General features: G+C 36.1%; 6 protein-coding genes across 6 annotated transcripts; 1 reads left to right on the top strand and 5 right to left on the bottom strand.

Moving 5' to 3' along the window:
* Positions 1-10: 10 nt before the first annotated feature.
* Positions 11-2,455, bottom strand: LOC118752850 (transcription factor grauzone-like). Its single transcript, XM_036487707.1, has 4 exons — positions 2,178-2,455; positions 1,173-2,113; positions 342-723; positions 11-274 (listed from the first exon to the last, which is right to left on the bottom strand). Exons 1-4 carry the CDS (start codon positions 2,307-2,309, stop codon positions 125-127), a joined length of 1,605 nt encoding a protein of 534 aa, XP_036343600.1. The 5' UTR covers positions 2,310-2,455; the 3' UTR covers positions 11-124.
* A 1,878-nt stretch (positions 2,456-4,333) lies between these two features.
* Positions 4,334-6,017, bottom strand: LOC118752849 (transcription factor grauzone-like). The gene is made up of 3 exons (XM_036487706.1): positions 5,827-6,017; positions 4,776-5,768; positions 4,334-4,710 (listed from the first exon to the last, which is right to left on the bottom strand). Exons 1-3 carry the CDS (start codon positions 5,956-5,958, stop codon positions 4,699-4,701), a joined length of 1,137 nt encoding a protein of 378 aa, XP_036343599.1. The 5' UTR covers positions 5,959-6,017; the 3' UTR covers positions 4,334-4,698.
* A 371-nt stretch (positions 6,018-6,388) lies between these two features.
* On the bottom strand, positions 6,389-8,897 carry LOC118752847 (zinc finger protein 354B-like). Its single transcript, XM_036487704.1, is given in 6 exon segments — positions 6,389-6,720; positions 6,787-7,168; positions 7,231-8,055; positions 8,057-8,390; positions 8,476-8,704; positions 8,753-8,897. Coding segments are annotated over 6 exon segments (2,121 nt in total). The 5' UTR covers positions 8,873-8,897; the 3' UTR covers positions 6,389-6,489.
* Positions 8,898-9,270: 373 nt separating this feature from the next.
* Positions 9,271-10,461, top strand: LOC118752848 (S-adenosylmethionine sensor upstream of mTORC1-like). Its single transcript, XM_036487705.1, has one exon. It carries the CDS (start codon positions 9,455-9,457, stop codon positions 10,370-10,372), a length of 918 nt encoding a protein of 305 aa, XP_036343598.1. The 5' UTR covers positions 9,271-9,454; the 3' UTR covers positions 10,373-10,461.
* A 76-nt stretch (positions 10,462-10,537) lies between these two features.
* LOC118752846 (transcription factor grauzone-like) lies at positions 10,538-13,457 on the bottom strand. The gene is given in 6 exon segments (XM_036487702.1): positions 10,538-11,028; positions 11,086-11,473; positions 11,603-12,429; positions 12,431-12,777; positions 12,843-13,098; positions 13,153-13,457. Coding segments are annotated over 6 exon segments (2,265 nt in total). The 5' UTR covers positions 13,273-13,457; the 3' UTR covers positions 10,538-10,701.
* Positions 13,458-21,520: 8,063 nt separating this feature from the next.
* Positions 21,521-25,952, bottom strand: LOC118752845 (cysteine dioxygenase type 1-like). Its single transcript, XM_036487701.1, has 3 exons — positions 25,793-25,952; positions 22,000-22,582; positions 21,521-21,936 (listed from the first exon to the last, which is right to left on the bottom strand). The coding sequence occupies exons 2-3, from the start codon at positions 22,559-22,561 to the stop codon at positions 21,758-21,760; spliced, it is 741 nt and encodes a 246-aa protein (XP_036343594.1). The 5' UTR covers positions 22,562-22,582; positions 25,793-25,952; the 3' UTR covers positions 21,521-21,757.
* Between the last annotated feature and the right edge of the window lie 1,976 nt (positions 25,953-27,928).

Raw genomic sequence — 27,928 nt, 5'->3', positions numbered from 1 at the left:
AAACTCTAGGTCCCTCCCCTTTGTGTTACAACACCAAGGCGCCGTTTAAATAGCCTTCAACGTTCGGAAAAGCTTATTGCAAAGACATTGGTAGTCCCCTATTACTATTATCTGTGGTCTTACTCTACAGGAGGGTTTTCTTTGCACACTTTTCTGACCATTCCTTTGGATGCTTGCGTTTGCGATGAGAGTACATATTCGATTTAGAGTTGAACGTTTGCGGACAAAATGTACAGGTATACAAAACTTCTCCAGTGTGTGTTGCCATGTGTTCCTAAACAATAAAAATATACACACACTTAATATGGAGATATTAAAAAATATTAGAAGTATGTATTTACTCGCAAGCATTTTGGCAATTTGAAAGCTTTATCACAAAGTTTGCATACATGTTTTTTCTCTGCGCTATGCATATATTCAATGTGGCTTTTGTGGGCCCGTAAGGTTGGAGACACTTTAAAGCAAATTGGGCAGACTTGAGGCGTTTGGTATTCTTCGGTGTGCATTGTTTTCATGTGCCGCGCTAAGCCATATTTTGTTTTCAGCTCTGTATTGCATAATGTGCACTTTATTAAGGACCTTGATACGCCAGCATGTTCCTCCTGATGCCATCGAAAAGCTTGTTTCCCATTTAAGGACTTGCCGCAAATGTCGCATATCTTAGCATACAAATTTAGATGAACAAGCGCAAGGTGTTGTTTCATCATGTATTGATTGCAGAATCTGCATAAAAAATCAATGTGAATTGGCCAAAATTTTATTGGAAAGACATATCACACATCCATTTCAAAAGTGACACAAACGTAGCAGCATACAAATTTCCCAAAGAGTTTTTGGGGAGTGATGCTGGAGTGGCAGTCCTTGGTCAGATATGTACATATATGTACATGCATACATACATAAATCTAGGTCGTTCCGGTTATGTAGACCCGACTGCCGGGTACTTTGGTTTGCAGGGAGGTTTTTAGACTTTTTATTTACATATAAGTATGTATACCTTTCAGCAAAAGCTGGACCAAAACTTTGGTGTAAATTATTGAAAAAATTAAGGTAGAGTCTCCCTTGCCCGTGTGATTAACATGTATATATGTATTACGAAATAAATTTCGCGTTTTCTGAAAACGGGTGATTTTGATTTGTGTCTTCTTTGAAGTGGGTGTATTTTCACTTACCTTTTATCACATTGCGGGCATTTAATATTTTTTTGTTCTTTTGGGGCATGTATTAAATGATGTCGAGTTAAAATTTTACGGCTAAAAAAGCTTTTACGGCAAATGTCGCACTGATAAATGCGTTCCTTAGAACCATGGAAAAATTGCTCATGTGCCTCGAGACCGCTTCGATCGCATAGTACCTTCTCGCAGTGTTTACATTTGAAGTATTCTGGATTGATGTGAACTTGAATATGGTCAACTAGTACACCGCGGTTAAGTAATTTCTTGCCACAGCACTTAACATACCCATTAGTTTGGTGCTCTTCGCGGAAGTGACGTTTTAATTCTCTGAAATCTGTAAGAGATTTGCAACAGATACAGCATTTTAATTTAAAATTTTGCGCTATAAATTCATCACTTTCTGCTGTTTTATTTCGCTGCGTATTCCTTTTCTTAAGGTCATTTTCTTGTTCTGTCAGTCTTATTTTTTTAGGCCTTTTAGCCAGCCGTTTTCTTTTTGGAGGAATTCGACATCCGATGTCATCCTCTTCTCTCCCTGAGTTATTTTCTTCATCTTCAGACAACTGCGGTACACAGTTTGATTCTATTGTGCCATCTTGCATAGTTTCGCTCCTTATGCTTTGCATTTCTAAATTTACACTGAGTTGTTGGCTGTCTTCACTTATAGCGCTACATGGAGAAATCAACTTTTCAGTGTCAACAGCACATTCCCGTAAAGAAAGTGGCTCACTCCCCAGATGTTTCTCCAGATTTTCAAGCGCATCTGTCTCTGATTTACTTTCAGTAACCACAATCTCTAATTCTTGCAAAGTCTTAAGCTTGCTGCTCGCCGCCAAATGCGCCTTCTGTACACGTACGTAAAATTCATGAAAAGGATGAAGCAATTCCCAGCATTCAATGCAAACTACTTTGTTGGATAAAAAGGGCAACATACTGAGCTATAAATAATAGAGAAGTTAACTTAAAAATAGTGCATATACCTAAAAGTTAAAGAAAATTTACCTCTTCCTTGAAGTGTTTTTTAATTACCTCTCGCACATTTACCGATTGCTCATCATCAGAATCGAAATTTATTTGATTATCACACGCACCGGATTTTTGTAAACACAATGCACAGGATTGGTCATAAAACATTTTGCAAACTTTGTAAAAAGCACTGGTAGTCTGATTTGTTTTGTTTACATATTAAATCTGGTCTGTTCGAATAGATCTCCACTGAAAATTATTCAGCATCATATTGCAGGAGAGCAACACTAGTTGCGTTTGTTTACTCATTTCCAGTAAAATCTAGTAAAAGTTTTTACGGATTTTCATGTTTTGGCGTTTTTGTACGCAAAAACTTGCAAAGTAGGGGAAATTGAGAGAGCGGAAAATGACAGTTGAAGTTGCAAGTTTTTACTGGATTTTACTGGATAAATTTTTACTTGTAAGAATTTGCCAGTACGAAAAACAGCTGATCGCATGTTGCTGGATGAAATTTAAACTAATAAGGAGACTGTTTGTAGGTTTTTATTGTGGAAATTCACAAAATACATATTTAAATATAAAATAGATTGTTGTATGAGGAATATGCTGCGAATAAACAACCAATTTATCAGCTGTTCAAGAAACTTGCAAATTATTACTGGAATAGCGTTACTTTTTTGCAAATTTTTTCTATGAGAGCGAATTCTTAGAAATAAAGTTACTGGAGAGTTGCTGACAAGTTACTGGATAATTTGTAAACAAACACAACTAATAAAAACCCACAAACAGTTTCCTTATTAATTTAAATTTCATCCAACAACATGCGATCAGCTGTTTTTCTTACAAGTAAAAATTTATCCAGTAAAAGCTTGCAACTTCAGCTGTCATTTTTTGCTCTCTCAATTTCCCCTACTTTGCAAGTTTTTGCGAACGAAAAAGCCAAAACATGAAAATTCGTAAAAACTATTGTTGAATTTCACAAAACAACACAACTATTAGCCCTGTTCGCGTACGCACTATCCAGTAAATCCAGTACTAATTTTACTGGTTTTTTACTGGATGTCGTTTTCGTTCGCAAAAACTTGCAAGAAGCTAGCAAAAGAGGGGAAATTGAGAGAGTAAAAATTACAGCTGGACTTGCAAGTTTTACTGGATTTTCACTGGATAAATTTTTACTAGCAACTATTTGCTAGTAAGAAAAACAGCTGATGGCATGATGCTTATTGTAAATCACATTAAGAAAATAATTGTTTGTGGTGCTTTTAGAGTTGCAATTGGCAAAATAAACCTATTTAAATATATAATAAAATGGAAAGCACTAGTTTTCTAAGAAAATTGCATCGGAAAATAACAAATTAATCAGCTGTTCATTAAACTAGCAACTTCTTGCTGGTTTTGCGTTTTCGTACTTTCTTGCCTATTTCACTCATTGGGAGTAAATATTGGCTTACTCTTCGAAATTTGGTCACTGGCAAGTTACTGGATATTTTTTGCTAGAGAATACGAAAACACAACTATTATCGAACAGACCAATCATCTGTGAAATTTATTAGAGTTGGCAGGGATTTTATGTTATTAAGTTTTAATTTTTGTAAAGGCATAGGCGAAAATTCCCTCAAAATATACAACTGAAAATTTATAACCAAAATCAATGCAAGATAGCCAGTTTTATTAATTTAAGAATTAACATTTCGGCATAAAATTACCAAATTTGAAGAAAATTACTTCTCATATACTTACATACATGTTAGTAAATCGTATCACCTATTATTAATATTATAGTGCAAACGTATACTCATAAGTTACCCACAATATGTCCTTCAGAAAAAAATTAATTGTATACATACATATGTATGGACTGCTTTTTTTTTATTTGTAGAGCTATACTATATATTTTCCTTTTATTTTTGCCCGTCTGTATCCACTACATCCACGGATTCTATTATGGTCTCAAGATCTTTTTGTATCTGCTTTCCCAGGCCCATAGTTTTTTTCTTGGCACATTGTTCTGCCCATTCCTTAGGATGCTTCCGCTTGCGATGTGCGTACATATTCGCATTTGAATTAAATGTTTGCGGGCAAAATGTACAAGTATATAGAACTTCTCCAGTATGAGTTGTCATATGTTCCTAAAAATTAAAATATCAGTTCGAAATAGTTTTGTTTGTTTTAAATGAGCATGCTTACGCGTAGGTCATTAGGTCTTTTAAAAGCTTTGTCACAAAGTTTGCAAGCATGTTTTCGCTCGGTGGCGTGCATATATTTAAAATGTGTATGATGCGCTCTGAGAGTTGGAGACACTTTGGAGCATATAGGACAGACTTGCGGCGTCTGGTACTCCTCAGTGTGCATTACTTTCATATGTCGCGCTAAGCCATATTTTGTCGTAAGTTCAGCATTACACAATTCACATTTAATCATGGGCCTCGGTAAGCCCAAATGCTCTTGCTGATGACGACGAAACGCGTCGCCACCGTTGAAAGACTTCCCACAAATGTCACAAATCTTCGAATACAAATGTAGATGGACTAGCTTTAGGTGCTGCTTCATATTGTATTCATTGCAGAATCTGCAGTTGGTATAATTGCTTTGTTAGTTTAGGGAAAAATAAAAATTAATTTTTTTTAAACTTACGTTTTTTTCGCATTGCGTACACTTAACAGTCTTTTGTTCATCTGGAGCATGTAGAAGATAATGTCGAGCAAGTACTTCGCGGCGAAAGAATCCCTTAGAACAAACGTCACAACTAAAAGTACGTTCTCTCGAACCATGGAAAAATTGAAGGTGCGTTTCGAGCCCTCTCCGGTCTGACAATAATTTTGCACAGTGCGGACATTTGAAGTATTCCGGGTCATTGTGGAAGTGAATATGGTCAACGAGTACACCTCGCTTCAGTAACTTCTTGCCGCAACATTTTACATAGCCATTCATTTGGTGTTGCTGTCGAAAATGAATTTTGAGTTCTCTAAAATCTGTTAATGTCTTCTGGCAAAGAAAGCAAACTAATTTAAAATTATCGGCAATATATTCGTCATAGTCCGACGTTTTATGCCGCGGTTTGTTATTCTTCTTTGTCTCTGGCTTTTGGTCACTTCGCTTTCTTTTTTGCTTTCGTTTAGTACGAACTTTCTTTTTTTGTGGCGGAGAAGGCGCCAAGACATCCTCATGCCTACTGAGTATATCAGGCATTTCAATTTGTGATCCATCTTCAGATATATTTGGATGGTAGCATTCTTCTTTATACTCATCTTCACTTTTAATATCCACATTTTCAATACTCTTATCTTGCTTGTTGTCATTGCTAATTGTGTTATAAGGGACGGTCAGTTGCTCTATTCTAACACTGCATTCTCTTAAGGCAACCGACTCACGGTCTAGGTTATCGAAGTCCTTTTGACGACGAGGACGGCCACGTCGACGTTTAGGAGGTGATGCTAACTCATCTATAACATCTGGCTCTTCTTTTATTTCTGTCACAGATATCTCTAGCTCTTGCAAAGATTTCAGCGTGTTCATTGCTGCCAAATGAGCATTCTGCACACGTACATAAAATTCATGAAAAGACTGGACCAATTCCCAGCATTGGCTGCACACAACTTTCGTGGAGAAAAATGACATCATACTGAGCTACAAAAGGGAATAGGCTCATTTCAAACGTTGTAATTCGAATCTCAGACAACTTTACCTCATCCTTGAAGTGTTGCTCAATTATCCCACGGGCATTTACTGCTTCCGAATCATCAGAATCGATGTTAATTTTATCGATGGAATTGTTGGCTTTTTCCAAGCACAAAATACATGATAGTTTGTCAAACATCCTTCGTATTTATAGATGGTTGGAAAAATTATATTCTTCGCGGAAATGAACTTTTACTATTAAATTGCATTGTTTATATGAGGAACGTTGCCACCTAAACTACTTTGCCCCCCAAAATTCCAAATATGTGCCAAAATAGTGGATTTCCGAATAAACGCGCGCAGCGCTCATCTGGTACCCTGAACTCGCATTGATTTATCAGACAGTTGACAATTCGACTGTTTGTGCGATTTTTGCTCTGTATTTACTAAACTTAAAATATACAATATATTATTATGTTATACAATTTTTTAAATAAATGCTGGAATTTCAGCAACCATTCCTCAGCACTTTACAAATATTGTTTTATGCTATTGCAACAACAAAATACATCGCCCCCGTCTATTTTACAATAACAAAAACAAATATTTCGATGTTTTGACGAGTTTTTAATTTTTATACCCACCGACATTCATACATACATACCCGTATACATATGGATTTTTTGTTTAAATATATACGTAATTTACCATTAATAGTAACTAACTATCTCTAGATGATGTTGTTGAAATTAGAAGTTGGCACCTTTTGTTTTCCTTCTGCTTGCTCCTTTGACTCTTTCATGATATTAAAAGTTCGCATATTACGATTCTTACGTTCAGCTTCCCATTCGAGACGATGCCGTCGTTGCCTATGTTTATACATATTGGCGCTTGAGAAGAACGTCATTGAACAGTTCGGACAAACGTATAACACTTTGCCAGTGTGCACAGAGGTATGCTCCTATCATTAATGTGGAAATATTTATATAAAAATTAGAATAATTTTATGCATGTATGTATACTCTACCCTAAGGTCTTGAGGTCGCTTAAAAGCTTTTTCACACATGGTACATTTGAATTTACGCTCACATTCATGATTGTGATGAATGTGACGCTTAAGAGCCCGAGCGGTTGTCGAAACCTTATTGCAAATCTTACAACGATGCTCGCAGTCTTGGTTTTCATGTATTGTCCTCATATGCTGGTTAAGGCCATATTGATGACGAAGCCATGCTCCGCATATTTGGCACTGCTTCGGTTCAGGAGTTGGTCGCGGTTCATCAGAATGTTCTAACATGTGGTGTTTCTTCAAATAACTTACACGCACCAGCTTACCACATTTGTCGCATATGACTGTGGCACCGTGGGATTTTTTTATGTGATCTTTCAGTGCACGGTGAGTTGGAAATCTTAAAAAGAAAGTTTATAAATAGAGGTTATTTTATTATATTTTAACTGACTTTTAACATACTTTTTGATACGAGTACATTGCGTGCAATTGATTTTATATTCTGATTTTGGAACATGCTTTGAGAAGATGTGGTTCTCAAGAGATACATTTGACGAGTAGACTTTTTCACATTTTTCACATGGGAATGTTTTTGTTTCCTTTGCCTTTAATGGATTAACGTGCGCATCTTCATGTTCCTGTAGACTGCGACTATTATTAAAAATTTGTCCACAAGTTTTGCATTTGAAATATTCTGGATTCCCATGTATATAAATGTGCTCGGCCAGGGTCTTTCTTGTAAAAAATTTGCGTCCACAACACATCAAAAATGACGGTTCATCGTTATGAGAAGCTCGAAAATGCGCACGAATTTCGGCAAAATTTTTTACCAGCAACTCGCATTTTGGACATGAAAGTAGTTTTAAAAATGTTTTAATAACTATTTCATACTCTTCTTGTTGTGCATTTTTTGCTTCAATTTCTTCACGGGTCATGCGTTTGGGAGGTATAAGAGGCTTCGGTCGCTTACGGTATTTTTTGGGCTTGACAACCTTTCTTTTCGGAATGATAGCATATTTCCGTTTTGGTTCAAAACTTTCATCCGAATCTGTGTTATAACTACTTGAACTACCGCTATCTGCGGTTCCAGCCAAATCAATAGGCTCAAATTCAACATTGTAATTTTCATGGTCGTCATTATTAATAGAGAATTCCTGATTTTGATCATTTGCTTCGTTATTTTGAACATTGCCTTTAGTATGTTCTTTGCCAGAATTTTCGACGGATTCGCACGGTTTCATAGACTCTTCAATAACTACTTTTCTCGGTCGGCCCCGACGTTTTTTTTGGAGGTTGATCCCCAGTAGGTAGATTATGCTTTTCAGATTTCAGTTTCTCATTATCAGGTGTTATAACAATAGAGTATTTATTTTCAATAGCTTCAGTTTTGCCAACACCCTTCAACAAAACAGATAAAGGTAGCTCAGTTTCGGAGTCATTATCATTTGCAACCGGTATTTGATCCACATATATTTTGTTGGCTTTGGTTACGGCTGCATTTCCGATTTTGCGTGGGCGTCCCCGTCGTTTCCCCAATTTAACATTTTTATCTTTTGGTCTAGGTTCATCGATGAATTCAATTTGCAACAGCGAATCTATATCCTGTGTCTCTACTTTTATTTCTGAAAGGAAGACCTCGGCAAGATGATATATGTACATATCTATCATTCTTGCATAAATAAATAATTAGGTTTTTTACATATGTACCTGAATCCACAAATCTTTCTTCTAAATTTTCAAGAGCATCGGCCATATGAACAATTTCGGGTTTTAATTCGATTTCCTGTGCACAAGGCTCCGCTTCCTTCCCATGTGAATATTTCCAATCCCAGTGGTTGTGCAACTCAGCTACACGTAAATAAAATACATGGAAGTCGCGCAAAGCCTCCCAGCATGTCCAACAAATGCGTTGACCATCGCATGTCTTCCTCTCCGGCTGAAATGGGCAATATTATATCCTCGCAGATTGTTGGAGTTTACTTACTCTTAACCAGAGATGTTGTGATATTATATCGCAGATGTTCAACTGGAGGCCTTCCTCGGAAAATATCTCTATAAATTGTACTACAGATGTAGCATCTTCCAAACATGATATACAGCTCATCCCAGATAACGCGATTATTTGCTTATCCTGGTAAGACTAATGGTTAAGAGGAATTGTTTACATCGAGAAGCGAGCTGCCAACATACATTTTATTTGGATATGTAGATATTTTTTTAAAGTATAATTTTAATTTAATGTTGTTGTTGTAATATTTTAGGTCGATTTGCAACACTGCACAACTATTTTATTTTACGGTTGCCACACGTAAAACTAGAGCAATACCAAAATATGAAACTAAAAGATAAACTAATAACCTTTATTTTACATACATTTTTTAGTCGGTTATGTAGCTCATAAGATATTTATATTAAAAAAAGGCTTTAATGAACTATAATCGCTTAAAATAATGTAATGAAGTGATAAAATGAATAAATTAAATTTTCCCTAACATTGAATTTTTCATTTTCACTTCACATTTTCATAGAACGAGAATTAGCTCCCAAATACATACTTAAATATCCCATTTGGTAAACCCGTCGAAGTGGCAACCGTCCTTAATTTGAGAACAGCTGATTAATTGATTTGTTTACTTTTTCTTTTCTGCTGTACTGTTGATAAAATTTGCGGGGTAAATAAATAAGGATGGCGAACTATTTTTGCGACGATTTAAAGAAAGAACACATGGAACTTGCGACAATCATCAAGGATTGTCATGAAAATTTAAGAACTCAATCCAAAATAAAAGGGATGAAGGAAGCTTGGGATGAGCATTTGCAAAATACTCTTTCATTGCAGCAGTACTCATCGGCTATGTATCGGTTGGCTTCAATTTGGGAGACAAATACTACAAATCCAAACTTATTTGCACGCAGCCGTGTCAAATGGATAGTTGATTATTGCGAATCGTACTTTTTTACCAAGCGAATATTCCTTGAGAAGCGTGATCGCGAGCAACGCTTAGCCCAGTCCTATAATGATATTCCGTCCGCGGATATAAGTCTAGTAAGAAATACATTCTCGAAACCTATCAATGTTTTAGACGTAGGAAGTTGCTTTAACCCATTTTCTGGAGAGCCAAATTTTAATGTTACTGCGATAGATCTATGTCCAGCCACCACTGATGTCATAAAAGGGGATTTCTTAAAAATTGTCATAGATAAAGGCGAAGAAGTTCTTATAGAATGTGGGGAAGTTAAAAGCTTACCGTGTCAATATTACGATTGTGTCATTTTTAGCCTTTTGTTGGAGTACATACCTTCACCAGAAAAGCGTATGCATTGCTGTCGCAAGGCGTACGATCTGCTGCGCCCCGAAGGCATCCTTATAATTATAACTCCGGACTCACAACATGTAGGCAAAAATGCAAAATTAATGAAAAACTGGCGTTACACGCTGGGCACTTTGGGCTTTTATAGAATTTGTTTTGAAAAATTACCGCATATCACCTGCATGGTATTTCGAAAATCAGTTAATCCAGCCGTAGCACTGCGATGGGCTGAACTGCATCGCGAGGATTATATGACAACGACAATAAATATACCACAAGATGTTATAAACTAAAATTAAGTTACTATCATAAAGGCAATATTTTTCACAATGTGTGAGGTAAGAAGTTGTAAAAAGAAAAATAAAGAAATTTATAAACTATATATATATAGTTATCCTGGTAGTAAGTTTTATTTATCGTCACCGTGAAATTCAAAAATATTTAAAAAAGTATACAAATCCTTTTTAGCATATCTTTATTATATGTATGTATATGTACACACTCATACATTTTTGTTAATAACTATCCAAGCTCTGGCTCTTAAAAGCAACCTATATTTATCCTAATAGGTATGCATATCTATTTTCATAATTATAAACGCTTTAAATCTCATTGTTGCATCTTATTGAATAGCCATTTGTAAGTGGTGCTGCATGACCTCCGGATCGATGTTGATTCTTTCTGTGCCAACCGTACTTCCACTGGTGTTCATTTTCTGTGCAAAGAAGGCTGATGTAGCGCCTACTGCCTGTTTCGCTCTCTGTGCTGCTGTTGCACCCATAGCTTGAGCCATAATATTTGCTATATGCCTGGGTTTCTTTCTGTCTGCTTCCCATTCAGCACGATGTAATCTCTGTCGATGCTTATACATATTAGCATTAGAGAAGAAAGTCATTGGACAATTAGGGCAGGTGTATAAAACTTCACCGGTATGTGTGGAGGTATGCTCCTGCAATTAGAAAATTATTTAAGTAAAAAAGAATTAATTGAGATATAGTATTCTTACTCTAAGATCTTGAGGCCGCTTAAAGGCCTTTTCACACATAGTGCATTTGAATTTCCGCTCGCACTCATGGTTGAGGTAAACATGACGTCGTAGTGCACGAGCCGTTGTTGAAACTTTATTACAAATAGAACAACGGTGTTCACCACCGGGATCTTCGTGTATTGATTTCATGTGTTGTTTAAGGCCCGACATATGACGCAACCAAGTACCACAAATTTGACACTGCATAGGCTGTGGAATTGGGCGTGGTTGTTCAGAATGCTCTAGTTGATGATGCTTTTTCAGGTATTGTGTGCGCACCTGTTTGCCGCATTTGTCGCAAATGATTGTACTTTCCGGATCATGATTGTATTTCATGTGGTCCTTGAGCTTGCGCTGTGTTGGAAGTCTATGCAATGAATAATTTCAATATTATTTATTGCAAAAATTTATGGAAATAGACAATTATTGCCAGTTTCACGAAGGGAACAAATAATTTTTCACTTAAATTGCTGGTGAAACCAGCAGTTATACTTACTTTTTATTACATAGTGTACATGAGAATTTAAACTCCGATTTGGGTACATGCTTTGAAAAGGAATGGTGCTCAAATGCTGCTTTTGTTGTAAATACTTTCGGACATTTATCACACTGAAACATTTTCCGCTCTTTTGGTTCTGGCGGGTTGACGTGCGCCTCTTCATGTTGCTCTAGATTGCGACTGTCTTGGAAAAGTCTTCCGCATTGGGTACATTTGAAATGCTCTGGATTCCAATGCAAATATATGTGCTCAGCTAGAGCTTTTCTTTGTGGAAATTTTCGGCCACAGCACATCATATACCCGGGATCCTCGTTATGCGAAGCTCTAAAGTGCCCACGAATTTCAGCAAAGTTTTGGACCAACAACTCACATTTCGGACACGCGAACCGTCCAAAAAATTGCCTGATAGCTTTATCGTACTCATCTTGCTGAGCCCGTTTCGCTTCGAGTTCCTCTTTTGTCATACGTTTAGGGGGTACAAGAGGTTTCTCACGCTTACGATACTTTTTGGGCTTAACAACTTTCTTCTTCGGAATGACTGCATATTGCGGTTTTGGTTCGAAGTCTGGAAGGCTTTCATCTGAATCAGTATTGTCGCTGCTAGAATCACCGCTATCATCCGTACCAGAGCAACCGCCGAAGTCAGCGATGAATTCACGGTCATTATCGTTATCTTCTGCGTCACTATTAAGGGAGACCTGCTCGGTTTTTATATCCTTTTTACCATTATCTTTATTTTCGTTCTTTTCCTTTTGTTTCGTGACGTTTATATTAGGCGATGCTTCTTCAACCCGCACTTTTCTAGGTCTACCACGTCGCTTTTTTCTGAGGTTCAGTGGTTGAAGTAGTAGCGGTTTCATTTTCGGTTTTTGACTCGTCTTCGGCTGGTGATATTTCAATGACTCGTTTGCTATCGTCATTTGTATCAGTCTTGATGCTAGCATTCAATAAAACTGATAAAGGCAGTTCGGTTTCCGAGTCATCATCGTTAGCAGCCAGTGGCGATGGATCTCGTTTGATGCGTTTGGGGATGGCCGATGTTTTTGCATTTGGGTCTTTTGGCGGGCGTCCCCGACGCTTGGCTCGTTGGGCTCTTTTACTCGCAGGCGTGCTTTCTTCGATAATTTCGATTTGTGGTAATAAATCTAGGTCATACACCTCTAACTTGACTTCTAGATATGAAATTATTGGCAATTTATAGTATATACACGATAGCTGGACGAATTAGTATACATACCTGAGTCGAATAGGTTACCTTCCATATCCGCAGAAGTTTGCAACTTCTCTTCGGAATTCGTGGCATCTTCAGATTTAAGTTGGATTTCCTGTGGCAATGGATCGTTTTCTTGTTCTTGCTCAATGTGAGCAAAGGGAGTCTTCCAGTCTGCACGGTTGTGTACCTCAGCCACACGTTGATAGAATATGTGAAAATCACGCAATGCCTCCCAGCAAGTCCAGCAAATGCGTTGACCAGTAGATATATCCCTCTCCGGCTGTATAGTTCAAAATATTTCTTATAATTTCAAATATTATTTTAGTTTACTTACTTTCAACCATAGATGTTTGGCAATTATGCTGCAAATATTCATTTGGCAACCTTCCTCAGAAAAAATATCAATGAATCGTGCCGGCGTCATGCCATGTTCCAAACACAACAAACAGGCCATTGCACAATTAACGATTGCTAGTCAGTTTAATAGTATATAAACTAATACACAATATATCCAGTTTTATTTAATCTTTTTAAATTATGATAAGCACAGAAAACACAATTAAAATCGTGAACTGTAGAAAATACACAAATCTGCAAAAAAATCATACTCCACAACCACAAACAAGCTATGCAAAAAGATGTCAAATTGACAGCCTTCCGGAATCGGTTATGAACAGTGTTGCCAGAACTTCTTGGACCAACCGGCTAAATTGACAAAAAAAAACGGATAAACTGTTTCAACTAAATTTCACGTTTTATTTAAATAAACCACAAGTAGAACAACTAGTAAATTCATAATATTGTAGCATTTGGACATTTCGTGACCAGAATTTGATAAATAGCTGATTCACGGGGTTTTGTTGTTGAGACTGAAGCTGATGTCACATAAAACTTTTGCTTCGCTTTACGTGACAGATTCGCTTTGACAGATAAGATGAATTGTATGAAAATGCACAAAGCATGCCACATAAATCGTTGAAGCGGCAGCGCGAAGCGAAAAGATGGTCAACTCCCATCTTTTTGCGCGCTTTGGCAATCAGCCGGTTTAATATTTATTTTGTTTCGTCCAAATTCGGGTTTTCATGCAGAAACATAAAACTTAATTACATTGCTGATAATTTTAAATCAAAATAATTAAAATCCACAGCAACTTTGATGAGTAAAAAAGCGGTACAACATTGTTTTCTTGGCGTTCATTGTGGCATACCTTTTGCGTCTGGCGCTTTGCTGGCAAAGTTATAAATGTCACGCAAAGCTACAAAGTTTTATTTGGCATCAGCTTGAAATGCAAACACTTGGAAATTGAATTTTGGTTGTTTGTAAATAAGTATTATTCACAGGCATTAGTTTTATTCGTCGATAAAAAAACTTCTAAGAATCACACAGGCCGACAGAAACCTGTAAAATCAAGGCACATTAAACAGGTAGTATCAGTGGAGCAAACACAACATTTGCGTGTATTTTGTTGTTGCTTCTGGTATCGAAAGTGTCAAAAACTGTTCTGAATTTTTTCTTCTAAATCAAAGCGTGCCATGTGAAATACAAAAAATTATAAAAAATAAAAATTGAAATTGGAAAAAATAAAAATTGATGCAAGTAAATTTGCTTGCTTCTCGAAGCATTGATCCATCCTTTGCAAGGCCCAGTAATCAGCGGTCGTGCTGCCGAGTTGGGCGAACGTTCCAAAAGCTGCTATTCAATCGCTTGTTTTGTATGGAAAAAGGTTTCACAAGCAAATGGATTTTAACAACTTATAATTTTCGTGAGAAAAAATTAAAAATATTTGACATTTTCGAGACCAAATAATTTGAAAATAAATCAAATCAGCTGCTCTACTGATACTACCTGTTCAATGTACCTTGGTTTAAAATATATAATACATGTAGAGGATAAAAAGTATACCGTCACTAGACACGAATAAAGGCGCGCTAGTGTTTCGACGACGAAAAAAGACGCATACAAAAATTTTACGAAAAAAGGCGCTTAAGAAAAACTTCGGTGAAGAAAGACGCCTAACCTAGTTGACGGCGAAGAAAGACGCGCAATCATAGATTTATACTTGGCGAAAGACTGCCACTTCAGCACTATTCTCCAATAGCTTACGCCATCTCTACCCTAACTCCGACATTGAAGTGTGATTCTGATGGTTTTTGTGCCCACTTCGTTAAACGATGTAGTCTGTCATTATGTATACATTTATGTTATATATTCAACCTATCACTTTCGACTGGATTATTTATTAACAGATGGAAAATTGCGTCTATAACCCCAGTCTTTAAATCTGAAAATAGAAACAAATTATAGGCCTATTTCGAAACTGTCTGTCTGCTCAAAGCTATTCGAAAAAGTGATACATTTTAAACTCTCTTTTCCTGCCAAAAGAATGATTGAACCCCACCAACATGGTTTTGTAGCTGGTCGTTCAACGGTAATTAATTTAGCTTCTTTTTCGGAATTTTGTGTTTCTTCCTTCAAAGATGGCTCGCAGGTAGACATCATTTATACGGACTTTTCTAAAGCCTTCGATAAGGTACCACACCTATTATTGCTACACAAGTTGGAGTGCATTGGTGTTCACTTTATTTTCCTAGCTTGGCTAAAGTCTTACCTTACAAATAGGACTCTGTCTGTTCATATCGATGATTGTAAATCTAATCCCTTTGTTGTAACATCAGGTGTACCCCAGGGTAGCATTCTTGGCCCCCTATTGTTTGTCCTGTTTATAAACGATATTAGCTCCTGTTTCAAACACGCCAGTTTTTTATTGTATGCCGATGATTTAAAACTCTTTCATCTTTAAAACTCCTCATCTGATGTTCTCTTTCTTCTGGAAGATTTAGATCGTCTTTTAAATTGGTGTGAATATAATAAACTGTCTTTGAATGTAAAAAAGTGCTTTAAGATGACCTTATCTAAATCTCAAAATGCCCTTACTTCAAATTACTACCTCGTAAACCATCAGCTTACTTCTGTTAGTGAATTTGTTGATCTTGGTGTTGTGTTTGACTCGAATTTTTCATTTATAAATCATGTTTGTCATTTACTCCCAAAAGTTTATAGTAATTTAGCATTTATTCGTAGATATGCCAAGGATTTTAGAGACCCTTACACTCGGAAAGCATTATTTAATTCCTTAGTACGATCTAAACTTGAGTATGCCTCTATTATATGGAGCCCTATTTATAATTGTCACGCCTCTAGGATTGAGCGAGTTCAAAAGGTGTTTATTCGATTTGCCTTCGCTTCTCTTAACTTCTCAGATCCGATTCCCTCATATTACTCCCGGTGTAAACTAATAAATTTGCTATCATTGGAAAATAGAAGGCGTACCCAATTACTCCTATTCGTCTTCGATCTTATCTCTGGATCCATTGACTGCCCATCTCTTCTTGAGCAGGTTACCTTTAATGTGCCTCTCAGAACTCTTCGCTCTCACATCCCCTTTTACGTTCCTGCCGTTAAGATTAACTACTCATCTTTTGCGCCTATTTTTCGAGGCCTTGTGGAATTTAACAATATCTCAAAGAGCTTAGATATCGACTTTTCGTTTCCAAGAATTCTTTTTAAATCATCTCTTGAAACCTATTTTCGTAATTGTACATATAGTATAGTCACCGTTAATACTTTTAAGCCTACTTCTAGTCTGTAAGATTATAAATCATAGATTGAATAAAGATAAAATAAGATAATAAAAAGCTATTAACGTAATGTACATACTTAGTCTGTTCCTTTGAACTTCGGACTAAAACCTGTGGAACTGTCAAACTACAATTTTACTCTCTCAAATGAGAGTAAAAGGAGAACAGATGCAGAAGTGCATAGGAACGCAAAAAGCACTATTTCCTGTAAAACCGTCAGTCGGTTTGTTTACATATCATTGGTACAACACTGATTTGGCTGAAATATCACTAAATAATTATTAAAATCTATACATATTCAAATATTTCGTTGTTTACTTCCATTTTTTTACAAATACAAGGTTTTTTGCTTTCACCGCTGTTTGTTTTTGCTTGCACATGCAAATCAGCTGATCGTTTGACACTTTTCATGAACTTACAGGAAAAGAAACTCCGGACTAAATCCTGTAACTTCTGACTAGGAACAGTTGCTCAGTTACTCTCTCAAATGTGTTCCCACTTACAGGTTTTATGTCAATAGGAACGACTTCCTGTAATTTCTGACTAAATCCTGTATACCGGACTGCTATTGGAACAGACTAACTATTACACCCGCAAACATAGTTGACCGCGAAAATAAATTTCCGCGTCCCTCTTCGCCGTCAAATATTTTGACGCGTCTTTCTTCGCCGTCAACTATGTTAAGAGTCTTTCTTCGCTGAAGTTTTTTTTATGCGCCTTTTTTCGCGGTCAACTCTTGAGCTCGCGCCTTTATTCGTGTCTAGTGACGATACATAACTGGAAAGTTCAAAATACGATTTCTCGACGAGAATAAAAGATATTTTAAAAACTCAACGGCAGTTTAAAATATAAAGGTTATACTTTAAGCTGCTGGCAAAGGTATTTTAAGACTTATCGGATTAGAAAAAATTGTTTTTCATGTGAACCGCCAACTTGAATTACTCAGACGAACGAGAGCACAAAGCGTGTTTCCCGAGTATGGGCGACTCGGTACCCGTCCCCTTTCCTCGTCGCTCTTTCCCCAATAAGCTTCGATTCCCGCAACAAAAGTTTTCGTGTCTGAGCATGGGGCTGTCCATATATTACGTAAGGAAGTTTTCGCCTATTTCACTCAAAGGTATTTCATATTTCTGCGAGGACACACATGAGCTCTCGCCCGCGTCGTGAAATTATCCTCTTTGCTCTTCGACGCTGAGGCTCAGAAAAGATCAAGTGAAGCTTTTTGTGAATGCTTAGGGGCTGTCCATATATTACGTAAGGGAGTTTTCGCCTGTTTGTGTTCGAGCTGCATTTTTCGGTTATAATAGACACCGAAGAGTAACGTTTTTTTAGAAAAATAGAAAAATTAAAGCAAAAGTTGTAAAAAATTGTAATATCCTCCGTATTTAATGTATATTTTTCATTGCAATGCAATTTAGTACTTTAATTGAAAAATTTTGAATAATACAAGAAAAATAATATTACGTAAGAGTCTGCGGGACGCCCCCTCCCCCCATATAAGAAAAAGTAGGAAAATTCTAGACCCGCCCTCCCCCACAAAGGTCTTACGTTATATATGGACAGCCGCCATCGACAAATAAATTCTTCCACAACAGTTATGCTCGGTGTTACTATTCTCAATTTTTTTTTAGAATAAAATTTAGCAAATCACGACTGAAGCGTGGCCAATTAGATAGAGGCGTTTAGTTTAATTGGTTTATTTTGTCAAAAATTCAGTGCTTCATAACGCCGCCGCTGTCAATGGCAAACAAAAATTGTCAATGGCCGAGTATGAAGAAATGCTTGAATTTTATGATTGATGAATGTAATACGGCTTTCCCACGACAACCCAATTACGTATTTCGTCTCTCATTCGTAATTCGCACTCCAATTACCCTTCGAATTTCGTAATTCGACATACAAAAATTTGAGAGCGAATTACCTCATTTGTTTGTAATTCAGATCCAATTACCATGCGAATTACGAACAAATCGCTGATGTCTCTAATTTTTATCGGAAATTTATCGAAACAAGCTCACAAATTAAAACTTGCATTTTTTCTGAGTACGAAAAGTAAAGTTTTTAGATGTGTATATCCCTAATTTAATATGGAAACTTATACATTTTTAGGAAGAACCTACATTTTAAACCAATTTTGCAGCGAAAAAAAAATAAAACACAGAGGCAGAGAACTGTCAAATCGAATTAAGAATGTGCCCGTGGGAATGGGGTAATTCGCGATCGTAATTGGGGGAACGAACCAAGTAATTCAGGGTACCGTGGAAAAATGGTATAAGAAGTTCAATCACGTTGGATTATACGAAATACGAAATAAGCTAAACGGGTATTTAAATCGATTTTCGGTAATTTTTCCCCGTGTATTTTGTTTGTGTAAAATTATTTTATCATCAGTTTACCGATTACTGAAAGATCGCTTCCCGTACGAAATGATAGCGAAACTGAGCTGGATAACCCAGGAAAGCACGACTGTTGTGTCATTCCCACGACAGCCGGTTCTACGTACCGGAAAGAATAGGGTTTTCACCGACCAAGGGCTGTTGTTTCGGCGATCTAACCCAGTTTTGGTCGGCGAAATTTCTCAAGCATTGTTCGTCCAAAATCTGTTTCAAATTCTTGTGCTCAGGGCTGGCCAAGAGTCAAAGCCTGGGCCATAAACTTACCCACTCTGCATATGCCAGAGACGTTACACTCAAACTCCACCTCGGTAAGGTGCAACACCTGCAACGGTTGGAGCCATCTCAGAATATCTCAGGTTTAAGAACTTACCGGCAGTGGACAACGTCATTCGTAGCACTAGGCTATATAAACCGGCCCGCTTCCACGGCACACCAGAGTTCACCTTAGCAACACCACCCCCCAAACACAGTACCACTGTAACTTGTGAACGTATATAAGAGGAAGACGTGGAAAGAGCATCGGACGACTTTTAACTTTACTTCTGGTGTGAGTAAGCTTTGAACAACCGTGAGGTCAATGTCCAACACGACGAAGCGCGACAACAGAGTAGAAATCTCTTTCGATGTGCGCGCTTCGTCGAAATCCTCCAAAGCCATTGAACCAAATGAAATACACATGCTGATTATGAAAATCTTAGGTTCAGCAGGAGTAGACGAACCCAACAAGGTCCACAACTTGAGGCTACACTCATCTTGGAAAACGGGGAGAAAGGTCCCACTGCTTTAATAGGGAAAACCGTCCAAAAAAGTAGTCTTATCGCCCGATAACCCTCCTTGGGACACAAATAGTGTTCGGCGAGTTATCTTAGTGGTCGACATTCGCCAGTCAGAGACAAAACCATCGAAACGAGGAAAATTAAACAGGGGACCCAGAGGGTGGTGTCCCGTCCCCGCTGCTGTGCTGTTGAACACTACATCTTGAAGCTCCCTCAACCGCATGAGGAAGTCTCTATTATCTCTTATGCTGACGACAGCTGGATGATGGCGTCCGGAAATGGAATTCATGACTTGTGCTCGAAAGTAAAAGGTAACCTTTCCGAACTTTCTCGCTTCTTCACTGCAAGAAGACTAACCCTCTCCTCCATAAAATCCTCGGCAACCCTTTTTACCACCTAGCCGCTAGCCGGCGGAACCTGTGGACGAAGCTGCAGACATGAACACGTCTTACACCGACTCCCGACCTTTGAATACCATTTTTTAACGACATGGACGAGACAGAGCTTTGTCTGCCTCGGGAGACTCGCGCACCACCATAGCCCAACTTCGCTCTGGATACTGCAGCAGGCTAAACTCGGGTGGAATGAACTATCACTAAGATTTTACTCTACACTGTCAAATTTTGTTTATCTTTTTGATATTAAAAAAAAAACAACAACCATATATACGAATCTTGTTGTTTCTGCTACTTCTTTAATCTGCATTGATTTCAACGGAAACTACAGTGTTTACATTCGGCGCTTTTACAGGCAACATTTATTTAAAAGCAACACTCGTCTGGTGTAAATGGCATTGGAACTAGTTAATCGCTTTCAACGAAGTTGATTCAACTAATTACCTGTAAAATGGCCTCATGTAAACGCTGCATTAGGAAACAAAGGGGCCGTAAGAAGCACATTAATGGAAATTTAAACCAAAGAGCAGGGGCTCTATTCTGTAACTGTGAGAAAATGTAGAGTGCAAAACTCACAACCAAAAACTCACCGAATAAAATTCAGTAGAGGTTTTCTATTAAACTTATAAAAGCGTCTTAAACCTCGTAAAGCTCGTTAATTTACGAGCCTCGTAAGGGAACTGTCAAAATTTGTATGGAGCTCTATTAACGAGCCCCTCGTAAATTTACGAGGCAAATTTGATGCTCAAACGACCTCGTAAACTTCAGTGTTGCCTAGGGTCCGAAATTTTTATAATAAAATGTATGATAAAATAATGAAAATAAATGAAAAAATAATACGCGAATGAAATGAATGAATTTCATCCACTAACTGTATTGACTTAGGTTTTCTGCTAATTTTCGGAATTTTTAATTGTATTTTAGCCAAGAGTGATATAGGCAAGATGGCGGGATGTTATGGAAAATACTACGAAACAAAAATTCCTTCACAAAATCCTAGTTTATCTGTCACACAGTCACTTTGCGCACCTTTTCGCAAAGGGGGCGTTCCCATAAATGCCTCGTAAACTTAAAAGTTTTACACAGTTTAAGACAATAAGAGTTTAAGGGAATCCCCTAAGTGAGTTTTCCGTAATAGAAGTGTATACAATTTTGACAGCTAAAACTCATTCCCAGACTTCTTGAATCGCAAAATGAAGAGTGTACACAATTTTCAGTGTACACTTGAAAACTCATAGTTACAGTATTCAGCCTCGGTTCAGCACATGATGAGTCGGGTATATGGGTACATATATTTGCATTAAATTTTTTATGCGAGAAACTACTGAAAACCCAAAACCCAAAAAGTTTTTTTTTTAATAAAGTACATATATGACTTTATTGCAATATAAATAAAAATATATATATCTAAAAGTAGTTTATAAAATTAACTTAAATATATATATTTTAATTGTATTTTACTAACCATAATATTTTAAAAATTAAAAACAAAAGCCGGCCGTTTGGAATGATACATTTTTGCTTTAAACCCGTTCGCTGTACAAATAGTTTACAAAACTCTGTTACGTACATACATATGTATGTATGTATACAAAAATTTATAAGAAAATTCAAAATAAGGCATACATTAAAATATTCTAGTAGGTTTGTTGTTGTTATACAGGATCATATCATCTGATCTTTCAAAGCGTTTCTGATATGCAAAAGGAAAAAATCTCATACGGTGAAATTCTATTATTTGGACTGATGCTGACGCACTCCATATTTACTCCAAAAGGTCACAGGACACTTTATACGCTTGCCAGAGTTCTTATGGAAGACAGAGCACTCCTCAAAGGGGGGACAATACAAATGAAGCGACACCGCCGTCTCGATGTGACTAGGATTTTCCACTCGGTGCAAGCCAAGATTATCTGAAATCGAAAGATAGTTTTAGTAAACTGTTAAACATACATATTTCATTTCAACAAACCCACCATTTATATAGGCAACATCATTCAAACTAATCGATGAAGAGCCTATCGTCTTCAATTCTTCGCTATTGAATTCTTCATCATTATCATCGTCATCATTAGTTTGACCAATATCTACACTGGGCATATCTATAGCCTTGGTACATGGCATTTCATACCTTGTCTCCTGTAGATCACCCTTAAGCATTTTCATAAAACAATGTGAATCGGCATGATCGTGTATGGCTGAGCCTTGGCCTTCACCCCAGCATAGGATCATCAAATTGAATTTGCCGTTACCGGCGTCAACCAAATTGCGTGTGTATTTATAACGATCAAACTTAGCGAAACGCTTCCATTCGCGCGGATTCGACTTATATGTCAACATTATGTGATTAACCATCTCTATATTTACATAGCTCGTTTCGAATTCCTTGTGAAGGGCCGAAATCAGATCCGTTAGATTATCAATGGTTGGACCATATTTGAGAGGTTTTTCTATGCCACGAAAATGATGTGTAGCATCACGTAAGTAACGCTCCTGATCCAATTCAGAGTTGTTGGCATCGACCTTGGAAAGCGCCATTTCGGTGCAAGTTTTATTCACCTGTAAAATGTACATATGTATGTAAATAAGAAAGCGATTTGCTATTGATGCTGTTGTATTAATGGAAGCCGATTAAGGGACAAAAAATTATATATGCCATCTTTTTCAAAAGCTAATAAATTTTAAGACATTCTTAGTCCATCTTAAATTAATTAGCCCTGAGTAAGTATCCTGATTTGAAGTATAGCTACTTTGCGCTTTTTATTAAAGGAGCGCATAAATAAAAATAAAAAAAAATAAAAAATATATCGCTAGGTTAGAGTAGAAAGTTACCAAGTCCAGTTTTCCAAATTTTACAGAAAGGAGGGAAAACCTTTCGCATTCGTTTTCTTCAAGCACTTGTTTAAACAAAAAAAAAAAAAATAATAGAAGGTAAAAAGTAGTCTTATCGCCCGATTAATAGTCAAAATAAAAAGTTACAAGTAATGCTACCCTCAAAGAACTGAAACAGAAAATCGTTGACTTCAGAATTTTTTTTAAAGGACTTTCCAATTTCAAAAATATGATCAACTAGCAAAATTAAAAAAAAAGATGAATGAAAGAAAATTCTGTAGAAACAAAAAAAATATCAAGTCTTGCTTCCCAAGAACGAATCTTATTGCATTAAACGAGCAATTCTTGTATATATGTAAATACATCCATAGTGTTCTCGGAAACGGCTCCAACGATTTTGATGAAATTTTGTATGCAGATAATGTTTTGGATTCTAAGGTTATCTGAATAGGCACTATCTCCGAGAAGACTCGTATAAGGTTGCCACCTATTCGAAATTAGTTGCAAATTAATTAAAACATCATAATAAGGAAGATAATTTAAAGATCCATAAATCAACATTTTTAATAGGGTTGTCACCTATTTCGAATCGCACATTTATTTATTTTTTTTTTATTTAGAAAAAAAGTTGAAATATTACTATTCATGGATACCAAGAGAAGGTTTTTAAACAATGCTTTCCCTATATACAAAATGGTATCCCTTAGGATAGTAGTGTAAGGTTGCCACTTATTTTCGATTCAACACAATTTTTCTAAAACATTATGGCTTTCAAATGAAAGGTATTGTTGAGGACTTTGGTCAGAAAATATTTTCGATCAGGTTTGCCACGCTTCTATGTAATACAAACTTTTATTTTGTTAATTTCAATCAGCATTTTTTTAAGTATACACAATACATATACGCTCAAGATATGTCTATTCATTCCGGCGCATTTCGGAATAGGGTTGCCACCTGAATTTCTGAGTAAGAAATTTACTTAATAGATATCGAAATCCATTTTTTTTTATTTCAATAATATTTTTTAAAGCTATCCAAATTACCAGTATTTGATATCCCAACCTTGAAAACTTTAAAAAGTATATGCTTGGCCAATCTGGTACTAGGTATTGAAAATGCGCTTTTAATTAATTTTATTTCTTTATGTACAACCACATCATGCATATTAGTCCTTAACATAACAATTTTCAAAGATACATATTGAAAATTTGCAAGGATATTCAAGGATAAAATTTTAAAAGGACTTTTTCAGTACCTATTCGTCTTTCTGCACCAAAATATTTAAACCTTTTTAATTCTATCGAATTTTTTCTTTTATATGATTCGCATATTTGTGTTAGAATGTAGAATTGCACCGAGTTTTTTAAAAATTTGTCTGAAAATTTTAAATTTCAAAGTCCTTTTAAGAAAAATCCTGACGTAAGAGAGAATTTTAATGGTTAGTACTGGATAATCCTTACTCGTATAAATGCGAAAGGTTTGTTTGTTACGCTTTCACGTTTTAGCTTTATTTTTTATGAAATTTTGCATACTGGTCTCATTTAGCCCAACTTAAAAGATAGGGTAGCTTGTATCCCGATTGGATAAAAGGGCGTGGCATCTCCCATACATACTGCATACCTCTGGAAGTATTTGTGGTAAAGTGCTGGAACTTCGTATGGAGATGTGTATATGAAATCAATACTATACTCATGGAAAAAATGTGGTTTCTTGGAAAATGGCCCGTGACACCTGCCATACAGACTGAATTTTTTATACTACCTCCTGTTAGAAAATTAAATTCAATTCAAAGTATTTTATAAGTTAAATGAATTTTTACAAAATGGATGTCGATTGAGTCGTTATATCCCAGAAATGGTGACTCTTAGGAAAAAGTGTCATAAAGGGTTTTAAAGGGTTTGCATGATCTACACATTTTTCTAACCTATTTTTATGTTAAACCTTACGGTTTAGCTGAAAAATTGTAAACATCAATTTATTTGACCTTTGACCTTGAATAATTTTTTTTTACAGATCTGGGATCGATAAGGACTTTTCTCGTTTCATTTATAATGACATTCGTACCAATTTTCAGCTTTATGGGAGTTACTGCAACCTTGAAAATCTAACTTTACCGGGCAGAAATAGAAAGCAATTTTGAAAATATGGTTCAAATAGAGTTGCAATTAAAAATATTACTTACGCTGGTTATAATGTACTTCAATTGGGTTGGCAAGTGATCATTTACGATAAACAATTTGTGCTACTATGTTAAAATTTTTATTTTTTTTTTATTGAAAATTAAATTATTTCAAAAATATAAAAAAAAATAAAATTTTTTATTTATGCCCTGAAAAGTAAAAAAAAAACAAAAAATAGTCTACCTTAATTGGTTCATACTCAGGTCTTGAGGGGTTATAAGCCAGCTCTCGGTTCTGCAGGATTCTGTGTATTACAGATGGAAAGTTTCCGACCTAAGACTGGTAGCATTAAAAATATTTCTCCTCTCGATTTACATATATGGAGGCCTTGAATAGGTCTAATTGCGAAGGTATATATTTTTTTAATTTTAATTTTTGATTTTTTTCTTTCGCTAATACAATAACTTTCAACTCTTAGCTGACAAAATATTTTCGAAAAGCGTAATTTAAACTTATACATATGAGCATTTATAAATACATTAGTATGTAAGTACGTGTACGTATGTCAAATTAAACGGTGCGTTAAGGTCAATGTTCAGTATTTATCAGTTTATTATGGAATTTAAATACCCACAAACATATATGTATGTATGTATACTTTTCAATATAGTATGTACAGATTGTAATTCAAAAACGCCTGGAAAAATTAATCTTAACAGATTACAAGCAGATGAGTGCAGTTGTTTCTTTCTTTTCACTGTTCTAAAATTGCTTTTTAGAAATCAATGAAAATCACCGTTTTTCGTTTTAAACTCACTTTTCGGTTTAATGAAGTATTTTCTTATCGATTTCAGTGGTTCTATAAAACTTGGACTTAAATTTGAAACTCGTTTCCGTTAGTTATTTAAATACGGTCTTAAACTTAACCGCTCTTTGAGTCTTGACGCGCACGATTTGAATAAGAAAATCTGAATGATTCGAAAATCGATGTTCTTTGAGTTGAGATTGTAGCTCGTGATAGCTTTCTTTAGCTTTTTTTTTATAAATACATATTTACATACATACATGCATATGTACATATAATTAAGACTGTATATTATATACACATACATACATATGCGCATACGTACAAATCCATATATGTAGAGACGATTTGCTGTACCAGTAAATATTAGCCGGAGATAGGTTTCCCCATCTGTGCACTCGGATGAGATTATTTTGCTATGTATGTACATACTTACATATGTATACTATACATACTATTTATGTTTGTAGGTACGGATGCTCCCATTATAATTTTTGTTTTTGATTTATTGTAAGCTTGTTTTGAATCTTCTCTGCGGAGCGTACTAACTCCGTAACAATGTCGGAAAAAACCGCACCGGAGAGATCAAAATTAAGGTGATAATTCGACGTACTGTTATGATAACATGTATTATTGGTTTCATATTTCACGTTCGTGGTATATACATATATAAGTGCGCAGAGGCCTGTAAGTTCGCAAACTCGTTATTATTATTGCTAATTAATTTGGACAAGCCTATCAAGAATTCCGTCTGAGTTCACGAAATTCTCCCGCAAATTCGAAATTCGTGAGAATGGTATCACTGATTTCGAGTTATTTTATTTTGATTTAGAATTATTAAACCAAAACATACGACGAATGCGTCGGAATTGCTGATAGCATTTCTCCCGAATTCGTGACGGGAGGTTTTTCCACGACGGGAATTCACTCGGAATCTGTGATAGGTCTGGGAGGTTAGTTTTGCGTTATTAGAAATATTGAATATTTCATGGCGATATATAAAAAAAAGTACGTCATGCCAAGCAGGAAGTAAACAATCGTAAAGTAAAGTAAAAACCAACAACTTGAAAACAAACAAATACGATGAAAACAAATTCATTAATAGCGATTTCGTTTCTTCCAAAAATGTTGCCCTTTCACGGTGCAAAATGTGGTTGATGTTGCACTCAACCCTGTAAAAAGGCATATTTTTCCCTTCTTGTCCTTTTCTAGCGCACGCCTTTCGTAATATTGGCGTTTTAAGCAATCATCTGATTTGGAATTGGTTTATAAAAAAAGAAAAAACCGACCCCGCACCACCTAACGGCTATATTTTCTCCAGTATTATTTTTTTTCCATTCAAGTACATACATAATATACATTTCTAATGTGAACCATATCGGACTACGAATATGGGTTTTCAAAATATCTCTACTCCTGTGCCACCTATCGGCCAAATTTTTTTTTGAGGAAATTTTTCTTTTTCAAATATAAACCATATCTGATCATAAATACGGCTTTTTTAAATACCTCGACATCTGCGCCACCTAGCGGATTAATTCATACTTCACATTGCATTGTCATCGAGTTTTTAGCTAAGTTTAAAGTCTCTAGCTCATCGGGACATTGGTTAAAAATTTATTGCAGGATTTGATTGCACACCGGTGGAACGTAATAAAAGTTTGTAAAAAAAACCAATGAGATTCCGTTTTTCGAAATTTAAAATTTTATCATTTGAAGCTGTTTTTATTTTATTGACGTATCGAAAGACAGTCCCCGGACCGTACAAGTACATATCGTAAAATCAATTGCTCCTTCTTGAATTGTCTTGCAAAATTTATGTGTGGCTCTAAACTTTAAAGGAAATCAAACCAAAAATTTAGCTTCATTGGGTGGAACCATCCATAAGTTGCTTTAACAGTTTTAAATAATTGCCTTATTAGAGTAATTTCAAAGTATAATTTCATTAAAACGGCTATTTCAGCTATCCTTTTGCAAAAGCCTCTCCCGCTAAGTTAAGCGGGGCACACATTTTCATTATTTTTGGAACGCTATTTCAATTTTTATCCGTCGAATATTGTTCTGCGATCTTTACGTCAGGCGGAAAAATTGGAAAGTCAAAGGGTAATATGGTTTAGGAATTAATCTCAATTCTTCTTAGATTTGGAC

This window comes from Rhagoletis pomonella, unplaced genomic scaffold, assembly GCF_013731165.1.
Source record: "Rhagoletis pomonella isolate Grant_MI unplaced genomic scaffold, Rhpom_1.0 Rhpom_scaffold_01904, whole genome shotgun sequence".
Classification (NCBI taxonomy): domain Eukaryota; kingdom Metazoa; phylum Arthropoda; class Insecta; order Diptera; family Tephritidae; genus Rhagoletis; species Rhagoletis pomonella.
This window is presented reverse-complemented; position numbering and strand designations above follow the sequence as displayed.

Coding starts and splice junctions, on each gene's coding strand:
- LOC118752850 (XM_036487707.1), bottom strand. CDS start 2,309: ATGTTTTATGACCAATCCTGTGCATTGTGTTTACAAAAATCCGGTGCG. Junction 2,114..2,177: donor AAAAACACTTCAAGGAAGAG/GTAAATTTTCTT, acceptor TATTATTTATAG/CTCAGTATGTTGCCCTTTTT. Junction 724..1,172: donor TGCCCGCAATGTGATAAAAG/GTAAGTGAAAAT, acceptor TTTTTTATGCAG/ATTCTGCAATCAATACATGA.
- LOC118752849 (XM_036487706.1), bottom strand. CDS start 5,958: ATGTTTGACAAACTATCATGTATTTTGTGCTTGGAAAAAGCCAACAAT. Junction 5,769..5,826: donor AGCAACACTTCAAGGATGAG/GTAAAGTTGTCT, acceptor TCCCTTTTGTAG/CTCAGTATGATGTCATTTTT.
- LOC118752845 (XM_036487701.1), bottom strand. CDS start 22,561: ATGGCGCTTTCCAAGGTCGATGCCAACAACTCTGAATTGGATCAGGAG. Junction 21,937..21,999: donor TGATGTTGCCTATATAAATG/GTGGGTTTGTTG, acceptor TTTCGATTTCAG/ATAATCTTGGCTTGCACCGA.
- LOC118752848 (XM_036487705.1), top strand. CDS start 9,455: ATGGCGAACTATTTTTGCGACGATTTAAAGAAAGAACACATGGAACTT.